The sequence below is a fragment of the Leptinotarsa decemlineata genome, unplaced genomic scaffold (genome assembly GCF_025532065.1).
Source record: "Leptinotarsa decemlineata unplaced genomic scaffold, Ldec_3_MD MMD2_tig00026330_RagTag_RagTag, whole genome shotgun sequence".
NCBI lineage: Eukaryota > Metazoa > Arthropoda > Insecta > Coleoptera > Chrysomelidae > Leptinotarsa > Leptinotarsa decemlineata.
In genome coordinates, this window is record NW_027412690.1 from 11,024,181 (window position 1) to 11,037,993 (window position 13,813).

At 33.5% G+C, this 13,813-nt stretch overlaps 2 protein-coding genes across 2 annotated transcripts; one reads left to right on the forward strand and one right to left on the reverse strand.

Moving 5' to 3' along the window:
• Positions 1 to 3,397: 3,397 nt before the first annotated feature.
• On the reverse strand, positions 3,398 to 8,279 carry LOC111511880 (inducible metalloproteinase inhibitor protein). The gene is made up of 3 exons (XM_023167894.2): positions 8,140 to 8,279; positions 6,169 to 6,366; positions 3,398 to 3,729 (listed from the first exon to the last, which is right to left on the reverse strand). The coding sequence occupies exons 1-3, from the start codon at positions 8,213 to 8,215 to the stop codon at positions 3,518 to 3,520; spliced, it is 486 nt and encodes a 161-aa protein (XP_023023662.2). The 5' UTR covers positions 8,216 to 8,279; the 3' UTR covers positions 3,398 to 3,517.
• A 4,607-nt stretch (positions 8,280 to 12,886) lies between these two features.
• LOC111511881 (divalent-cation tolerance protein CutA) lies at positions 12,887 to 13,620 on the forward strand. The gene is made up of 2 exons (XM_023167895.2): positions 12,887 to 13,062; positions 13,120 to 13,620. Exons 1-2 carry the CDS (start codon positions 13,013 to 13,015, stop codon positions 13,520 to 13,522), a joined length of 453 nt encoding a protein of 150 aa, XP_023023663.2. The 5' UTR covers positions 12,887 to 13,012; the 3' UTR covers positions 13,523 to 13,620.
• Positions 13,621 to 13,813: the final 193 nt, after the last annotated feature.

A 13,813-nucleotide genomic window follows, 5' to 3' on the forward strand; every position in this document is an offset into this window, starting at 1 on the left:
TTTGTTAATTTCATCCGTTATCATAACTTTTAAATCAGCAATATTGTTTGGTGCAATCATAACAGAAAATTAATTTTTACAATTAAATTAAATGTTCAAAATGACCACCATTATTCACTTCTTGGCAATAACCTGATCTATTAAACAGACCATCCCTGTAACACGCTCCTTTCTAACCTTGAATCCTGGAAAAAATCTTTGAAGATACTAAAATATTAGACAAAAAGCCAAATAAACAATTGGTATGAATCTAGTAGGCTGCTGTCATTTAGGTATTTAAAGTTACTAAAATATGTCAGTATAATATTTGTGGGCGTATTAAATTTAATTATGGCTCATTTGTCCGAGACTCAAAGAATAGACATTTCAATTATGATTGGTTGTGGTAATAAAACAAGAACTCAAAAGGAGGTTTGTGAAATTTTTAATAATAAATACCCTGGTCAACACGTGTACAGATAGCAAAATTGAAAGAAAGTTTCGTGAAATTGGACATGTAAAAAATATTGGAAAACCAGGTAGAAATGTTCGATTTACTGATGAAAAAAAGTTAGATGTACTTCTAGTGATTGAGGAAAATCCGCATAAGACAACTCGAGAACTTGCCGCCGACAATGATGTAAGTAAATCATCTATTTTGAGAGTTTTGCATAAAGAAAAAATACCACCCTTACAAAGTTCAGTTGGTTCAGGAGTTAAATGAAGATGACCCTGATAAAAGGCAAGAATTCTGTGAATTGATGATTGACAGAATGAACGCAAATTTGCAGTTCATAAATAAAATAGTTTTCTGATGAAGCGACGTTTCATTTAAACGGAACAGTTAACATACAGAATTGTAGATATTGGAGCAGAGAAAAACCTCACTGGATATGTGCTACTCACACTTAGTATCCTAAAAAAAGTTAACGTTTGGGCTGGTATCATTAACAATAAAATTATTAGCCCTTATTTTTTTGAGGGCTTTGTTAAGGTTTATCTAGAATTTTTGATAACTTTTTAGTGCCTACATTACAAATACATTTTCCTGATGTTAATCATCTAAATGAGATAGATCGAACTATTTACTACCAATAAGAAGGAGCTACACCGCATTTTGCACGTACAGTTAGAAATTATTTAAACGAGTTTTTTCCCAATAGGTGGATTGGAAGACGTGGAACGATCGAATGGCCGGCTAGATCCCCCGATTTGACTCCTCTCGATTACTTCTTATGGGGTTATTTAAAATCTAAAGTATATTTCAATAGAGCAAACAATATTGCTGATTTAAAAGTTAGGACCCAATACCGAGCATTTTGCGATGAAACTACCCCATTGGTGCTGAAAGAAGCTTCATCACTAAACATTATGCAGTTTAAAAAATTTCTTGTAGGTATTCAGGTACTCGCCTTGTGCCCACAAACAAAATTCCATACGTTTCACTTCATCACCTGCCTTTAAAGAGTGAAGAAATTTAGGTTTAAATGCTCTCATTTTGTTTTGTTTAAGACATCGTCGAATAGTCTCTCTCGGTAAGTTTAAATCCAAACTGGCGACTCGTAAACTTCTGTTTGGGTGGTTTCTAAAATAATCTAAAACAGCACCTTCGTTTAAATTTCTTCTTCGGTGATTATTTTTTAAAATATGTTTGCTGACTGCACCGGTTTCTTTAAATGTTTTGTTAATTTTACTGACGGTGCTTCTGTCAATGGGAAGTCGATTTGGATGTCTGTGATTAAATATCCTAGCTGCTTCTCTTTCACTATGATAATTGTCCCCAGAAATTCTCACAATTTCAATTCTTTTTTCTAATGATAATTGCAAAGCCATTATTAAATGCACGTAACTAACAATTATTATTTTATTTATGATTAACTGTCAAAATCACAGCCTACTGTTGATTTAGGTATTATAAAACCTTTGCATAATGAGTTCAGCTTCCTCAAATTATTGATATCTCCTCTAAAAGATTGTTTTAGCTGAGTTATGAAAAATTTACAGGGAACAATTTTTGTCCTGCTCTCTGTTTTATTATTGAATAAATGATTTCCATGCTTTAAATCAATTTGATTTTACCGGCTATGCGGAAGAATGTACTAAGTACTGCATAACTTGAAAATGAATTTTTAATTTTCTGTTATTCTAGAATACACTTCTCGTAACCTACACTCAAATGAATGATTTTAAGGGAATATTATCCACAAATCCAGTGGCGTAGTCAGATTTTTATTACAAAACGCTTGCACCACAAATCTCTCACATTACCATATTTTCAGGAGTTATAACTGTAGAACGCATTGAGCTGTTGACTTCGGATTTTCACTGTACAAATTCACTGGTGTTCTACTTGGTGATGACAGTGGTGCCAGATCTCAAATATGTCTATAATCTGAATAAAAATTACAAACAAATACTTTGTTTCCAAAATTGAAGTTGTTGTAACTTCGTTGTTAACAAATATTTTTTAATGAAAATTTGACAGTTTTGATTTATAACGACTACGAATCCAGTGGTGTAGTCAAATTTGAAAACAAAAATTGCCTAATAAACTTTTGCCGTTTTTGACAAACAAAAAAAACCATAGAGTGCCTTGGAAATGAAACTAAAATTGTGAAAGTTAGTGTCAAGATACAGTTTTTCATGCTTAATATTTCAATAAAAAAAATTGAGATTGATTGAAAAATGCACATTCTACAGGGGTGGTTCCATTTTAAATGGGTCACACTGTATATATATATATATATATATATATATATATATATATATATATATATATATATATATATAGATGTATTTTTGAATGATGCAACTGATTTTCCTTTATTTTCAGTATTTCAATATTAAATTTTACAAAAAGGATTTGAAGCTTTATATCATCTATTAATTATCTGCGAGCGCTTTCGACAGTTGGTAGTACTGTCATCTTCTAGGCACTCCTCAAGTTTGAGGAGTGCCGATCTCCGCTTATTCAAGTGAAGATGGAAAAATCTTGATACGTAGAATTTCACCGATAATCAAGGAATTTAATGATTACTTCTGATCTCATCTTGTGTATCTGTATCTGTAGAGTAGGGAGGGTGGGTGTAAGTCCACAGCACTTAGGACACATGTGACCCATTGTACATCCTCCCGAGGAGTTGTCCTCCTGCGTCATCTTGCCAGGATTGGCAAGATTGCATCCTTTGATTCCATCACATTTCTTTACGCAATTGTCGAAGCCATCAGGTCGTGGGTGCCACTGGGCCCTAAAATTCTTAGTCCGGCCGCTTCCTTGGTTAAAGAGTCAGCAATGCGATTACCTTTACTCCTGTCGTGCCCTTTAACCCACCTCAGGATGATGTTATTATCTACCGAGGCTTTGGCGAAATCTTTGTGGCACTGTGTATTTCAGAGGCTTTCTAAAGAATACAACGAATGATGAACATAGTTCTGCTATTTATTGGATAGATAAATGAAACAACAAAATTTTACAAAAAATATTCAACAAGACTATGAATGAAGTAGTTACGCATCCTTTCAGTTTCTGGAACACTCACTATCCTCTGTTACAGTTCTTTGGGGGACATTCCTCTTCTGGAATACAGCGTCCATTATCATTCCGTGCGTAACCAGGTATACAGTAGCAGGTATTGTGACAACGTTTGTTCACTACTGGACAGACTTCGTGGAGAGTCTTGCATTCCGTTTGACACGCACTACCACACTTATATTCCTCGTACGGTCTTGTACAGGGTGCTTTAGTGGTAGCTGAAAAGTCATAAAAAACAATACAGTATTTTATTGCAAATGCTCCACAAGTAAACATCACAACAGGTAAATATTGCACGTACAAGTATATACATGAGAGTCAAAATAACTTTTATACAACTACAGGGTAGCATTTATTCATTGATCAATGGTAGCTGAAAAGACATACAAAAAAATACAATATTGTATTGCAACGTCCAACAAGCAAACATAACAACAGGTAAATATTCCACATATACATAAGAGTCAAAATAACTTTTATACAGCTATAGGGTAGCTGTAGATTAATTTATTCATTGATCAATAGTAGCTGAAAAGACATACAAAACAATATAATTTTGTATTGCAAACGTCCAACAAGCAAACATAACAACAGGTAAATATTCCACATATACATAAGAGTCAAAATAATCTCAAAAATATTTTCTAAAATTTTTGAGATTATTTTATATAATCGCATATATGCTTCTGTTCAACGGCAACTATCTCAACATCAACATGGATTTGCTACTAAGCGTTCTACTGTTTCAGATCTAGTCATTATTACTCAATTTATTTCCGAAGCATTAGATAACAGTGGCCAAGTTGATGTTATATACACAGATTTCTCTAAAGCATTTGATAAAATTGATCATGGTGTCTTGCTCAATAAACTGATGAGTTTTGATTTTTCAAATACTGCCTTTCAGCTTATGCAATCCTATCTGACATGAAGAAAACAGTTCGTGTCCTATAACGGTTATGAATCTAGAACATATATAGCTTCTTCTGATGTGCCTCAGGGCTCCAATCTAGGCCCTCTTTTGTTTTTATTGTTTATTGATGTGAAAGCTTAGCTTGTGACCGGTTATGCTTCGCGGATGACTTGAAATTATTTTCTATAATTGAGGAAGTAGGTGATTGTGTAAATCTTCAATCTCAATTACAATTTCTTGTTGCTTGGTGTAGCAATAATAAATTGAAACTCAATGTGGAGAAATGTGAAGTAGTGAGTTATAGTCGAAAAAAGAGGTTTATACATTCCCTTATGTAATACAGGATTCAGATCTGCTGAGATGTAATAAGATCAAAGACCTAGGGGTAATATTCGATCATAAATCAACATTTGGTAGACATATTTCACATAAAGTTTCAGAATCTTTCATAGCTTATGGTTTCATTCTTAGAAATTGCAGAAACTTTCATAATATTGAAACCATGAAGCTGTTGTACTTCACCTACGTACGTTCGAAGACGAAGTATCATCTGGAGTCCATTCTATGAGATTCATAACATAGCCATTGAAAGAGTTCAAAGAAAGTTTTGTAAATTTCTAATTTTCAGAGTAGATGGTTCTTACCCTGAGAGAGGTATCAGTAATGATGCCATATATGAACGTTTGGAACTTTTTAGTTCAGAGCTTCGCAGAAAATGTGCGTTGCTCACTCATATTTTTATTCAAGTTAGTGAGTGAGAAAGTTGACTGTTCTAAAATTCTTGAACACGGCCAGCTTCACGATTTCAATCCATTTGTTGACCTCTCAGAGCAAGAACTAACATTATGCTCAATTCCATGGGCAATTTGTGCCCATGGTGATTTATTCTTCACCAACCTTCATAACATTATTAGAATTGCTAACATGTACTTGAAGTAGGTAATTAGAATTAGTTTTTCTTTTTGTTCATTTTATTTTTTGTTCATAATTAAGTATTGTGAATAAAATTTTATATTGTCCTGTAAATGGGTAACTGTTGGACAATAAAGTTATTATTATTATCATGAATACAGCTACAGCTACAGGGCTCGTCATGAACGTCCCAGCACATCAACAACCGATGAAAATGTTAAAGGATGTCGGCATATCGGTTAGCTTATGTTATGCAATTTTTCGAAAATTTTGGTGTGAATTGTGAATAAAAAAACCGTCACATGAGCATCGCTCAAGATTTTTGAATGATATCATGGGTATATGGTTATGACATCGAAACCAAAGTTCAATCATCCCAATGGAAGAGGCCAAGACCAATCCATTCATCTTGGAATTTTGTGGTTAAGTTTCCAATGAATGGAGAAATAATTAATTTTGATACTATCTAAGATGAAGAAGTCTGTTTCATCCTCCATTATGATGTTTACATTTTTATTCGCAACGAATGTAGAAACTTTTAAAAACAGTCAAAGAAAGTGATTCTGGATCCCTAAATGAGGTACGATGAACTATAGCAAGTTGCTTTTTCTCTTTCATAAATGTTTTTTTATAAATTTGAACAGATATGGTCCATCAAACGATTGTATGGCTTTGAAAAGTTGTTTTTTGAAGAAGAATGTACCCACTTTGAACAGTCATCATAAATCTATTGAATTTATTGTGTGAATGAACGAAACTGGTATTTTATGACTATGAAAAATTATCAAGTTGCTCTCATGTTGATTATTGAAATTGTATTTAACTCAACAACCTTCTTTTGGTGGACAGTCCTTTATAGGGATACAACGGCCATGGTCATCTCTTGCATATCCTGGTATACAATAGCAATCATCGTTACATCTGATGTTTACTATTGGGCAGACTTCGTCGAGAGTCTTGCATTCGGTTTGACAAGCACTACCGCAATCATAAAACTCGTTGGGCCTTGTGCAGTTTATCCAAGTGATACCTTAAAAGAGAAGAAAATACAGCTGAGGCTAATTGGGCACACGAAAAGATATGCCATTGCATACAATTTGTCTAGAAGACCAGAAATAGTGATTTGATGTTGGGATAGAACTTCAGTTACTATACCAAATGTTCCAAGCAGTGCCAAACAGTGCATCACACTTCCAATATCACGTTAAGTAGAGTTCAAACTAGAAAGGTATCAACTAATTTCATTATTTTTTATCTTCATGTTTAGCTAGCAAAAACACGTATGTGCGATATAGTAACATAGCAAATTTTTTCAATAAAAATTTATTATATTACGAGTGACTCTATATGTTTGGGTTATGCACTTCTGTTATGTCGTGTACACATTATATTTTTATATTAATGTCAATGAACCATGCTAATACATGCCGTTTTTTAAGCTGATACCACTATTGCTATCTCGGGAACGGTAGGTCCTACAAGGACGACTAAATGAAACATAAATTTCCTTTATAGGAATGCAACATAATGGTAGGTATTCTCAGATCGATAGAATTGACAAGCGGTTCTGAGATATTTGCAAAAAACTGAAAATGATAGATATAACTTTTTGCTTCGTTTCATAATCTGGTTCAATCCATTTCCCAATGCGACGTTTCGTTCATTGAAATCCATCATCAATATATATTTTAGATACGGACCTGTATATTTTTATACAGTTTGGTAGTAATTGTAATTACAAGTTCTTTGATATATTACAACATATGTATTTCTCGACGTTTTTTCCCGAAAACACGTCATCAATATTCTATAATTTTTTTATTAACAGCTCGAATTCCCGAATGCTACTGAAATCCAGAGTTCTCCCGTCGGTTATGTCGTTCATTGATATCCCTGAAATTCACATAGACTTCTGCCAGTTCTGTCTTGAAATAGAGACCAATAATCTTTGTATCAATACCAAGCCATTCTTAAGTTCCAAATGTCGCTGTAAAATTTGTAGCTACCCAAATATTTCTATTCAGAAAATGAGTTCAGGAGAAACATGATAATGTCTTTTTAAATAAGCCATGAAATATATGAATGTGAATGTCAAGTTAATTGTCAAACACAAAATAAAACAGTTATTCAATTTGGTGAGCGATTTTAAGGAAAAAACATGAATTTTTGCAAAGGCGAAGATAATATGAGTATTTCTAACACTACAGAGCTCCACCACATCGCAGAAGAATGTGCAAAGATTTCCTCAATACAACTATGCCAGGAAGATTTATAGGAAGTGATGGTCCTAATGAATGGCCACCACGTTCACCGGACCTTTCTCGCCTAGATTTTTCGTTGTGCGGCTTCATAAAAGATAAAGCATTGACAGATTCAATCAGGATGTTAGAGAACTGCCACAGCACACTATTCCTAGAGCAAGTATTTGTTTAAGAAATAACGGAAGACAACTTGAACATTTAATGCAATATCGCGTGCTTGCAACGATATTTAGAAATTTGATTTCTCATTGAAAAAAAGTTGAATGATGGAGTGTTTTATGGAAGGAACGTTGAGAAATACATATGTTGTGATATGTCAATAAATTTGTACTTACAATGACTACCAAAATGTTGAAAAAAACATGCAGGTTCCTATAAAAAATATATTGATGATGGATCTCAATGAAAGAAACGTCGCATAGAAAGATGGGTTAAACCAGATTATGGAAAAGGCAACTTTTGTTGCAAGATGCAAGTTTCCCAGATATCAATAGCCTGTATATCTCTCATATATTATTGATTGAAGATTTGTAATTACTCACCACCTGGAGGCAACTTATGTCCAAGGACAAACAAATAAGCTGTTGTTAATGCCAGTGCTCCAACAATAAACTTCATATTGATGTTTTGACTCAGACTGATGGAGCTTCTACGTTTCTCGAATTTATAAAGCAGTGACAACCTAATGAATTACATTACGTGGTCAGGGGCGTTCTTAAATATATAAAATTGGCTAGTAATATGGTAAAAAATATTGAAAATACTGTAAATACGTTTTTCGACAACCTTCCAGAAAGTACTTACTTCCCGGACGCTTTTTCTTTGAGAAAGTAAGCATTTTTCCGGCCTAGTCCATGAAGAATCACATCGTTGTTATTGTAAATATAAAAATACTGGTAGGTTGGTTTGGATAAATGCAGTTAATCATCATAGCACAAATATTGCCTGTTTCACTTCTTCGATTGACGACTTGTTTATTTTGTGGAAATTCATGTTCACTGAGGATACACTACAAAAACACACTTTTGTCTATTTTCCACCAGTGCAGACAAAGGTAACAGCATAGTATGTCTGAGTAAACAACAATACGATTCAAAAATGCAAGATATTATAGAACAATTGGACACCACAGAGTTGAAGAAAGACCCCACAAAACCCTTCATACTCCATCTGAAGAAAAATCTTGAACATTCTACGTTCCTTTTTCCCACAACACGGGACAAGAAGAAGACTACCTGCATGAATTCCCGTCCACCTGAGATGTATGGACTGATTAAACTACACAAAGAAGGTAACCCAGCCAGACCGGTAGTTTCATATACCAATACCCCTAATTATAAGCTGTCAAAATTCTTAAATTGCAAATTCAGGGAGATCACTAATTTCAAACCTTCTCACACTATACTAAATTCTATAGACTTGACAAACAAACTCAACAACATAAAAATTAACAACAACATTAAATTAGTATCGTTTGACATCAAGAACATGTTTCCAAATATTCCAACAGATGAATGCCTTCCCCTGATTAAAAACATATTAGATAGACATAATACTAACCCATATGTCAACAGTGAACTCTGTGAACTGTTCAACACGTGTTTAAAACAAAACTATTTTAAATTTAATAATACATTTTATATACAGAACTCAGGCCTACCAATGGGATCACCGATAAGTCCGTTACTAGCTGATATATTCCTAAACAATTTAGAGACTAATCTAATTTTGAATAACTGTCTTTCCCATAAACATATTGTGTTCTGGTTTAGATATGTAGATGACATATTAGTAGGCTTCGATGGTTCAACTAGACAAATATCTCATTACTTGAAATTCCTCAATAGTCTACACGATAAGATCAAATTCACCGTAGAGATAGAAGAGACCAATGAGATAAATTGTTTAGATCTGACAATATCCAAAAACAATGATAAACTCGACTTTAACATTTTCCGAAAAAACACATTCACAGATTGCACAATACCTTTTGACTCTTTTAACCCGATTTCACAGAAATTGTCTGCATTCAGGTCAATGATACATAGGGCTTTCACAATACCCCTTTCTGATCAAAACCTCCGAAGTGAAATTGCAATCATTAAACAAATAGCAGTTAATAACAAAATACCTACCACTCTAGTTAACAACATAATAATGAAATATCAACAAAAATCAATAATGAAAGAACTATACTCAATTTCCACAAGACCAGAACACAAATATGTTAGTATCAATTATGCTGGTAGAATCTCCGAGAATATTAAAAATTATCTCTCAAAATTCAATTTACAAACATTCTACACATCCAACGGAAATTTAGGAAACATATTATTTAATGCCAAACCTAAATTAGAGAAAGGAAAGAGATCTGGTATATACCGAATAGAATGTGGTGAATGCCCTGCCATATATACAGGCCAAACTGGGAGAAATTTTGATACAAGGTACCACGAACATGTCATTTCGGATAAAAAATCATTAATGTACGAACATCTTCAAAATTCGAAACATAAAATAGATAAAGATAATTTAAAGATCCTACATACATGCGAAAAAGGGAAAATGATGAATCTGTTGGAATCTATGGAAATAAACAGGTCAAAGAAAGATCCCAATTCTATTGTCCTCAACGAACAACTTGAATTAAACAATAGTCCTCTCCTGAACCTATAGTCCAGATCCCAAAACCTACATTATATTGAAAGCTTTGTTATGTTCATGGATTTTACAGGTATATGAAACGCAGGTACCGGATATCAGGTATATCAGATATATCAGGTATATCAAATCATTTATGCTAGAATAATATAGGTATAAATTACTCGGATTTAAACGTAATCAGTTAGTTTTGAAAATGGTATAATAGCCGAAACCGGTCAACAATAAAGAAATATAGTGGAAAATAGACAAAAGTGTGTTTTTGTAGTGTATCCTCAGTAAATATTGCCTGGATATGAAGAAATGCAAAACTATTATAGAGGATGTAATTTTGGCTCATTTGGCGCAAAAATCTGAAACTTTCAAATCCTTTACCTTGTGGTATAGTCTATCCATTCCCAATTGGAACGGCAAGCAAGAGTACATTCATAAACATGTTCAAGTTCAGCGAGTAATTTTAAATATTCATGAATGCTTGAAGAAAGAAAACTGTCACACTTCACAGAATGCTATTGTGAATAGAATATGCGGGTTAACGAAACTATCTCGTTCGATAAATTGATTGATTGATTTATTAGGAGGGTAACAGCTGGTTAAGGAAAAAACATATTTTAACAGACATACATAAAGGTCTTCTGAGGGTCAATGGTCTCAGTGAAGAAGTAATTAAAGACTACAATATGCATGAAACAGAGTTGCTTCCAGTTCAACACTGTTTCTACACTTCATTCAACTGTTTACCATATCAATTCAATCATCTACTGCAATTTTTCCACCAGTTTACTTCGTTTTCTGTTGCTGTCGTTGCTTTGTCTGAACTGAAACTGATCTTCGATGCGTTTAGCGAGACCTTCAATAGCCAGATTGTAATTTCAATCAATTTCAATTAACTGGTACTCACTGTAATACAAGCCAATAGTAACAGTGGGAACACAGAATATTATATAAAACGTGTATTGTTCAAATTCAACGTATTCCTGTGTGGACCGTTCCTGAATTTATTTTTTCTACCTACGTTGTCAACAATATTCTCAATAAAAATGTAAATATTGTAGTCGAAGTATTTGCAAGTAGGCTATGTGAACATTATACAGATAATGAGTTGTTTTTAACAGCTTTATTATCTTGATTATTCACCAACAATAACATTTGTAATTGTTAATACAGTGATTCACTTACGTAGACAGAAGTGAGTGTGGAGGTTATCAGCCGAAGACGATACGAATACTGAAGACGACTTTGGTTATAAAGCTACAGAAAGGATACTTAGACTTGAACACATTGGATTTGAATCGCTGGAGATAAAATTCATTTGGAAAAAATTATCAGGAAATTTAATCCATATAAACGCAGTTCTCCAGATGAAGTTCGAGGTGTACTGAGTTGAACCTCAAAACGATGAGCAGCCACAGTCCGTCGCGTATTTCTGATATGTACCTCTCTTGGTGGAATCAAATGTGCCAAGTCATTTGAACACTTCCCGTGAACCAACTATTGAACTATATTTATGTACAAGTGGATAATAATAACCTGGTTTTCTCACTTTTTTTAGACCTATCAAAAGCATTCGATACTGTTTCTTCCAAATTTCTATTGAAAAAATTACATGTAATGGGCTTTCCCGATAATGTGTTGTGTTGGATAGAATCGTACATGGAAAACCGTAGTTTGGTGCTTGAATGTAATGGAATTACATCAGTTCCTTATGATGTGAAACTAGGTGTTCCACAAGGATCTGTTCTGGGTCCATTGTTATTCTTGACTTTTATCAATGACTTGCCTGAATTCATATCAGATTGTCACATAACTATGTACGCTGACGATACTATAATCACTGTTTCTAGAAAAAATGAGAATGAATTATCGATGAAAATAATTTAGTTATTGACGAATTCAATAGTTGGTGTCAACGTAACAAACTGATTTTAAATAAATCTAAGTCAGTGCTGATGAAAACATTTGTTAGGAGGGATTTCTGTTGTAATTTAGTCACTGTGAATGACATAAAGATATCAAAAGAAGTTGATTTTCTTAGAACTATTTTAGATGAGAATCTCACCTGGAGTAGTCACATACGAAAAGTGTGCAGTAAACTCAATTCAGCTTATTAACAAACTGCTGAAGCATTGTCTATAGACAATGGCTGAGGGGATCCTTATTTATCTGAAGGATGGTATATTTTCGTGAGGTGAGATGTGTATGCTTACTTGGGAATGTTCAAGAACAAATGACCCCAACAATGTAATTTTAGTTTAGCTTGGGACCATTTTTATTAGATCATGAATACTTTGTTTTTAGGGGTCTTGTTCCAACTGAATATAATTAAAATCACTTACACGTTAATACGATTCAGTCATTTGCCTGTGCCAAGGTCAGCAACTATAGGATCTATCAATTATATTACAGGTAGGTATGTTAGGTAACTATATGATAATACACTGGTGCCTTACTTTGCTGTCAAATCGTACTTTATTTTTGGTGAACGATAGTTGAAGATAATGTTCACATTTCAATTAAATCCTATAATACGCTAAGTCACGCAACCAATAAATAAGAGCGGCGTATTGTGGGTTGCATATAAAGTAAACACAAACTGGGAATTAATTTCTATTTGGAATAATATTGATATTGGTATGCACTTTGACATTTGACTGTCAAATGAATTATTATATGCTCATTTGCATACTATTTTTTACGGATTTATTGATATTTTTTAACTCAATTTGGTAAGTTAAAGTTATATATTTTCCGAGGATGCTCGTTAACCTCAATAAGGGCATATTCATCTCTACAATTTTTCTTGGGTATGATATATTTTAATGCAGTAATAATCCTATCTGTGATAAAACCTTATTTTTCAGATTTCTTCGACGATACTCGGTTGTGGCAACTAAAGACATGTCTGGTGAAATTTCAGCAGTGAACAGAACCTCTTATGTCAGTGGTGAACACTCCGTGGCCTACGTAACTGCTCCGAATGAAGAAGTTGCTAAAAAAATTGCTCATGGACTTGTTGAGAAAAAACTAGCTGCGTGCGTTAATATAGTCCCAAAAATTACTTCAATATACGAATGGGAAGGAAAAATCAATGAAGACTCTGAAGTACTGATGATGATCAAGACTAGAACCAACAAAGTCAATGATCTGACAGATTTTGTAAAGGCTCACCATCCGTATACAGTTTGCGAAGTCATTTCCGTTCCTATTCAGAATGGCAACAGTGACTATTTGAAATGGATAAATGATGTTGTTTCAAGCCAGTAATCTCAGTGAAACAGTTTAGTATAAGTTCATATTATTTAAGTGCCGTATGCCAAGATAATGGATTTACTTTTCGAATAAATAAGTAGTCTTTCGAGAAATTGCTGCACATTTGTGATAACTCCACATAATCAGATATATACTACTTAAACTATTGACTATAGGATTCAACCCAGGATCATTAAAATAATTAAAGTAGGTGAACAGTTAAAAATCACATTGTGTAATTCGATTTAAGGAGTAATCATTTATTTTATATTTAATTCAACGTAATCTCATTCACAATTTGAAAAA